A 6677-nucleotide genomic window follows, 5' to 3' on the forward strand; every position below is an offset into this window, starting at 1 on the left:
GGTTCACCTGAGCCCAGAGTTCTTCCTTTACCGAGGAATAGGAAACAACCCCAGACCCAAACCAGAGAGAAGGAAAGGAGCCTGACAAAACAAAGTTGAGAAACTGCCCCGTCACACCCCATGTGCGGAGCAACAGCAACATCCCCACCCTGCACAGATAAAGTGCCGAGTGCTCCCGGCGCTGCCCAGCCCCTGCCCCAGCCCCGGGAGCACCTTCCCGGCCGAATCCTCCCGTCACGGAGCCAAACCCCCTGGACAAGGAGGAGGACGGCTCAGCACCGCCACGGTAGGATTTGGGGGGCGACGGGGGGGAATGAGATTATGGGGGGGAAATTGCTTGTGTTGAGTTCAAACAGCGATAACAGATTGCTGTGGGCAGCCCCGAAGGAATTGCGGGAGCAGGGATTGATTTTCTATCAGGGGATCCCCCTGAGGGCTGTAGAGTGGTGGGGAACACCTGCTGGGCTCCCTCACTGGGTTACCCTGGGTTTCTCCCAGTCTGTGCTGGTGAGGAGCTGGGGGATGGAGTGAGACCCTGTCCCTGCAGCAGCGGAGCACTGGGTGTCAGAGGGGACAATTGTGGAATTTCTTTTAATAATGGGCGGGGAAAGTCCTGTTTTCTGTTATATAGGATTTAAAAATCGCTCCCTTGGTCGCTGGGGGTCTGTGCAGCCTCACGGAGTTGGGGTGGGCACACTGAGACCCCCTGACCCCACAGCTCCGGCCCCAGGGTCGGATGACAGAATCAGCCCCAGGACCTCCAGCACCTTCCAACGATTCCAAGTGTGGGATACGGCTCTCCAGACCCGCTCCAAGGACAAAGCCCCGGCACCAGCACCATGGCACCTGCCACTCTCGGCCTCCGTAAGTCATCCTGTCCCCCACTCTCGGCCTCCGTGAGTCACATCCCCTGGTCCCTGGCACCAGGGATGCTCCAGCTGTTCTGCTCTTCGTCCCAGTCCCGCTCGGTTCGGCACTCCCAGCGCTCTGCCTCCTGCTCCCCTCAGCGTCCACAGGCTTTTCCTGGGGACAGACCTGCACAGATTTCCAGGGATAGATTTATCCCTTTTTGTCTTCCATACCCACCTGGAGAGAGCCGGTGTGCTCGGGCTGGGGGCTGCTCTCTGCACAGTGATCCCCAGCATTTCCTAAACATGAAATCAGCAAAGAAAAGGCTCTTCCCAGGCTTTAAACCTGGCTCTGCTTAGAACAACCCCGACCAGCTGTACATAATTCATGGATGTTTCCTAACCTGCTCCTGCTTCCTTGCAGGTGTCTCCTCAGACCTGGTGAAAGCTGCAGCGGTGAGTCCCTGCCGGCTCCGCTGGCTCCCGCCATGCCAGGGCTTCCCAAAACTCCACAGCTGGTGCTGGAGCTGCCACCATTCCCCCAGTGCTCAGCTCCAGGGACGCACAGCCACCACCTCCCACTGTCCCCCTGTGCAGAGCGTGGCCCTGTCCTTGTCCCATTCCTCACCCACTGCCCAGCAGCTTCCTTTCCCTGCTCCCAAACCTGCTTCAGGGAAGCAGGGACAGACCCACCAAAGCGTCCCCACTCCTGAGAGTGGCTGTGGTGGCTTTTGTCCCCACATATAATCCAGAGGCTGCAGCAGTTCCTGTCTGTGGCTCACGGGCAGCAGACTGAGTGCTCCAGCCGGGTCAGATCCCATTCCCTGCATCTCAAATCCCTTCTTCCCATTCCTTGCTGGGGCTGAGCATTCCCCATCCTCTCCCCAGGCTGCCCTGATCATTGGAGCCGTCCTGGCCAACGCTGAGCATCCCCAGTAAGTGCTAGCCCCGGCGGGGGCTCTGAGGATTGGTGGGTCCGGCGGGGTGAATTTGCGTTTGTCCCCACATCTGCTGCTGTGCCGGGTCACCGGGGCGGGGAGGATTTACAGCCCTATGCAGCCGGTTCCGCGCTGGGATTCCGGCGGGTTTTGCTCCAGCTGAGACACAAACACACCGAGAATTCTCCTTCCCTGACGGGGCTGCAGCGGGAGCCTCCCCCCGGCTGAAATCCAGGCGCTGCTGTTTCTCCCGCACGCAGATCCCGGGATATGGTGGGCACCCACCCGGCTGTGGGGACGGCAACACCCTGGCACTGATGTTAGGGGACATTTTAATGACGCCCCCCGTTATTCCCACTTACCGCGCGCAGCCTTGCTCAGGGCAAAGGGCTTTCCCAAGGGAACTAGTGGATTTGCCCTCCAGGGGATTTTGGGGAGCTCAGGCGGGTGCTGAACCGCAGCCTCCCATTCTCGCAGCTTCCCATCCTCGCTCCCGGTGGAATTCCCGTGCATCCCGACCAGAGACGCGCCCGCTGCCGACATCCTCGCGTTCGCCCGGGGATTGCAAAGCGAACCAGGGGAGCTGAGCAGCGCCCAGGTGGGCAGGGCAGGAGGGGGCTGCAAACCCCACAGAGCCGGGGGGTGCCAGGGGTACCGGGGGGACTCTCCCCGCCTTGGCATTGACTAGCCCGGTCTCTGTGCCCAGCTCTCCTGCCTGGCCCGGCTCCTCGCTGCCAAGAAACTGACGGCCGATTTCGGCAGCTTCCCACCGGACCTGCTACTCTTCTTCCAGTGAGTATCCAGGGGTATCCTGTGGGTTTGGGGTGGAATCCCAGCACCCAGCGCCCGCTGGCGTGGTCCCTGCACGCCCCAGAGAACCCACCTGTGGCTGTGGGCACCTTCCAACCTGCACAGAGCATTCCCAGCCCCGTGGATCCCCCGGCTGTCTCTCATCTCTCAGGAGCCACGGGGCTGGGCAACACCATCCTGTGCCTGAGACCCCCCAGCTCAGTGAAAGAGTTTAAAACTCCCGTACCCACCAAAATCCCTCACCCCGCTCCCCCCACCACTCCTGGTCCCCACAGCCCGTCCGAGGTGCGCGCTGGCACCTGCAGGGAATTTTACGCGCGAGCATCCCGCGGGAACCTGGATCTGCTGCCCCGGGGCTCATCCCGGAGGAGGCGGCTGCTCCGCGGGGCACTGACCTGCCTGGTGAGTGGGGATGGCACGGGGGGCGACCAGGGACCCCCAGCCCTCACCTGGCGCGGTACGAGGCTGGTTGGTCTCTCGCAGGGAGTGCGGGGCAGCCGCCTGGAGCCGCAGCAGCTCGGCAGCCTCGGGGCGCTGGTGTGTGACCTCGAGCCGGCCACCATCCCGGCCTCGGGTCCCGCCATCCTGGACAACCTGAAGCTCTGCCCGGCGCTGACAGGGGCACAGCAGGACGCCCTCAATGCCCTGCTCCTCACGGGGGACACAGCGTACGGGTGAGGAACCTTCCTGCTCCTGGAGGGGTGGGCATCCACGCGGGTGCTGAGCTGGTCCTTCTCCTGCTGCCGCAGGGATCCTTCAAGCTGGAATTTACGGACTCTGCAAGATTTGGGGCCGCTCGTGCTGGCGTTGAACCAGACCACGCTGAGTTTGGTGGCCGAGGTAAGGTCCCTCCTCGGGGGGAGATGTCCATCAGCCAGGTCAGCTCCGAGGCTGGGGGACCCAGCACCCTCTGTCCCTGGGCCCTTTGCCCCCCGGTCCCAGCACCCTGTGCCCCCGCAGGCAGCGCGGGAGGATTTCAGGAGGAGCATCGTGGCCGCCTACAGCAGCCAGGGACATTCCCAGCAGGAGAAATCCCTGATCCTCCTCAGGGCCTTTGCAGCAGCATCAGCTGCCTCGCACCCCAGGCTGAAGCGGAGTGTGGACGTGGACTGTGAGTGTTTCCCTTCACTCTCACCAGTCCAGAGCTCTGGGAAGGGAAAATGCCCCGGGGCTTGTTGGCATCTGGGGGCTCCCAGAGGGACCAGGCAGAAATCTGGGGTTCCCATAAACTGGGGAAGTAGGGAAGTGTCCTTATAGCACGGTGGGGGGGTTGCTCTTACCTGGGAGCAGGGATGTGGTGGCAGCACTCGGGAAGGAGCTGGGACAGTGGGACACTCCCCAGGCAGGGCCAGCACCAGGGCAGGACGCTGCAGGATCAGAGGATGCTCGTGTAGGGGACATGGAGCGGTTTTAGTTGCTTTTAATAAGCACAAGTGGGCTGCAAAACATCACCAGGTTCTTCAGGAATAACTTTAAGGAATGAGAGCAAATGAGGCACCTCCATGGGCTGGGGACCAGGGGATGGGAGGAGGATCCACGGTGGGTTGAGCCACGTTTTTGTGATTCCCTGTGCTTCACCAGAGCTCTTCCAAGGGGCTCTGAGCCCAGGGCCAGGTGGGAAGGGGACACACAGGACACACACCCTCTGTCTGATACAGTTCCTTGCCCTCAGCCTGCCTGTCTGAGCCCATCACTGTTGACTGCATCCCCTTCCTCACCCCTGAGGAGCTCAACCTGCACCTGAGTGGTGATTTCTTAATAAAAAACCTGGAGGCTGTGCTGGAACTGCCACTCATCACAGAGTCTTTCAAGATCCTGAAAAAAAAGGTGGACCAGGTAAGGGGTGACACAGGGCAGGAGCTCTCCAGCAGCATGGGCACAATCCGGGAGGGGCAGGATGCACTGTGGGAACAAGGATCAGTGAACACAGGGATGAAGGTGCCCGAGAGGGTCCTTTACACCCATTCCTGCCCTATTTTCCCTTCCCTCACCCTCTTTCCTGCCCCACGGGCCGGGCCCCACAGTTTTTCCCGTCGGGGATCCCGGAGGAGCAGCTGAAGCGCTTGGGGTTTCTGTCCCGCCTGTACACGGAGCAGGAGATCAGCCAGTGGACACTGAGATGCAGTGACACCCTCTCAGCCCTGCTCAACCCCTCGGAAGGATGGTGGACGGATTCCCAGGTAAATCCATGGCAGCAGCAGCAGGGAATGGGTGCTGGGGAACACAGACTGGGCTCACCTGTGCCCCAGCCTGGCTCAGGGTGAAGGCGTTGTGGGGTTTGGGGGGGTTGGTGGCACTCCCATGCTTACCAGGAGCATCTCCCTTCCCTGCCCGTATCCCCCACGTGCCCTGTGCCCCTCAGCTGCAGCAGCTGCTCAGCAGGTTCCTGGCCCTGGGGGGCTCCCTGACCGGGCCCCTGCTCCAGCAAATCGGAGGTGAACACCTGTGCAAGCTGCAGGAGGAACAGATCCAGCAGATCCCCGCTGAAGCCATCCGGTGAGCCGCTTTTCAGGGATGCTGGCCAGCCCTGGGGAGGTGGGTGCTGGGATGGAAGACCCGCAGCTCTGTGTGGATCTCCCCACTCCCAGGCAGCACAGTGGGATCGCTGTGTTCCAATCCCAGACCCCACCTGAGCACCAGGACGATGAGGAGGGACAACCCACTCATCCCTCCCAGCCACCAGAACACTTTTATCTGCAATTTGGGGTGCTGCTGACCTGTGCCCCTCCCTTCCAGGACCGCTGGGTCGTTAAACATTTCTCTGTGCTCTCAAACCAAGAAGGAGCAGTTCTACAGAAAGGCCCGGGAGGCCTTTGCTGGCCTGGCCAGCACCCCCACGCCCTACTACTGCAAGATTCAGCCATACCTGGGTAGGTGCTTCCCCTCCACCCTCCCTCCCACCACCAGGTTTGGGGTTTCTTCTCAGCCACAGACACGTCTGACAGTCTCCAGAACCTCTCCAAATCCTCCCCAGCAGTGCTGGAAGAGTTTGCACATCTCCAGGTGTCCCCTATGCTCTCTTTAAGGTGGAGCTCCAGCAGAGGATCTGAAGAACTTGGCTAATACTGGTGTGGCCATAAACATGGAACTGGCCACCTTCCTCACCCTAAATCCCAAGGAACTGCAGGTAGAGCCCCGGGATGGTGCTGTCCCTCTCCCCACTGAAGGGCAGGGCTGGCTGAGGGCTGAGTGGGGAGATCCGAGACCAGAGCCCCATCAAATCATCGATTCTCCACTTTCTCCCCTTTATAAATTTTCTTTAGGAAGTTTTAGCTGCTCTGCAGCCCCGTTAGCAAAGCACTTGGGGCTGTGAGGGTGAGGGAAGGGGCTGTTGTGTGTGTGTTGCAGAAACTCAGCGTCACCGACGTGAAAAATTTGCTCGGGAAAAATCTCCCTGAGCTGAAGGAAGCTGAGAACAAACCCTTGGTGGTGAGCTGGGTGAAGACACAATCCCAGCGGGAGCTGGACTGCGTGCTGGGCATCGGCCTGCAGGGAGGGCTGCAGGAGCCCACGGGAACTGCCAGCCCTGCTTGCCCCACCACCCCGGCCAGCATCACCTCCACGGCCACTGTCACCACCTCTCCTCACCCCAGCACCTTAGCCAGTGTCACTGTCCCCACCCCCACTGCCATCACCAGCCACTCGGCCCCTCAGCCAAGCACAGTCCCCCCCAGGACCCCCACCCCGAGCACTCTGAGCCCACCCTCCCCAGACACCCCCACATACACTGGGGGTCCCACTGTCCCCACTGCCACCCCCACTGCCCGTCCCGCTCTGACCACCAGGGCCCCCTGCTCCACCCACCAGGGTCCCACCCCAGACAGAGCCACTGCCCCTGCTGTCACCCTCCTCACCACTCTCCTGGCCCCCAGCAGCCCCAGCGCCGCCCCAGTCCCTGCTGTCACCTCCAGGGCCACCACCAGCGCTGGTGTTGGTATTAACCCGGCTGGCACCACCCACAGCACCATCACCCCTGTCCCCAACCCCTCCTCTGCTCCCACTGCCACCCACAGCACTGCCACCCCTGTCCCCAACCCCTCCTCTGCTCCCACTGCCACCCACAGCACTGTCACCCCTGTCC

The 6677-nt window shown here is 61.6% G+C and overlaps 1 protein-coding gene across 1 annotated transcript in view; it reads left to right on the top strand.

Annotated features, from left to right (window-relative positions):
• The first annotated feature begins 744 nt into the window (after nucleotides 1-744).
• LOC121669102 (mesothelin-like protein) overlaps nucleotides 745-6677 on the top strand; it is a 6507-nt gene continuing 574 nt past the window's right edge. The window contains exons 1-15 of the mRNA XM_042037590.1: nucleotides 745-864; nucleotides 1273-1304; nucleotides 1737-1783; nucleotides 2264-2384; nucleotides 2493-2578; nucleotides 2872-2998; nucleotides 3080-3270; nucleotides 3346-3436; nucleotides 3557-3707; nucleotides 4269-4432; nucleotides 4621-4776; nucleotides 4959-5092; nucleotides 5333-5466; nucleotides 5623-5723; nucleotides 5945-6673. Coding sequence (XP_041893524.1) covers nucleotides 840-864; nucleotides 1273-1304; nucleotides 1737-1783; nucleotides 2264-2384; nucleotides 2493-2578; nucleotides 2872-2998; nucleotides 3080-3270; nucleotides 3346-3436; nucleotides 3557-3707; nucleotides 4269-4432; nucleotides 4621-4776; nucleotides 4959-5092; nucleotides 5333-5466; nucleotides 5623-5723; nucleotides 5945-6673 — 2289 coding nt within the window. The 5' untranslated portion in view covers nucleotides 745-839. The remainder of the gene's footprint in view (nucleotides 865-1272; nucleotides 1305-1736; nucleotides 1784-2263; nucleotides 2385-2492; nucleotides 2579-2871; nucleotides 2999-3079; nucleotides 3271-3345; nucleotides 3437-3556; nucleotides 3708-4268; nucleotides 4433-4620; nucleotides 4777-4958; nucleotides 5093-5332; nucleotides 5467-5622; nucleotides 5724-5944; nucleotides 6674-6677) is intronic.

Source organism: Corvus kubaryi, unplaced genomic scaffold (genome assembly GCF_017639235.1).
Source record: "Corvus kubaryi isolate FWS band 111438036 unplaced genomic scaffold, C.kubaryi_AGA036_p1.0 37387, whole genome shotgun sequence".
Classification (NCBI taxonomy): Eukaryota; Metazoa; Chordata; class Aves; order Passeriformes; family Corvidae; genus Corvus; species Corvus kubaryi.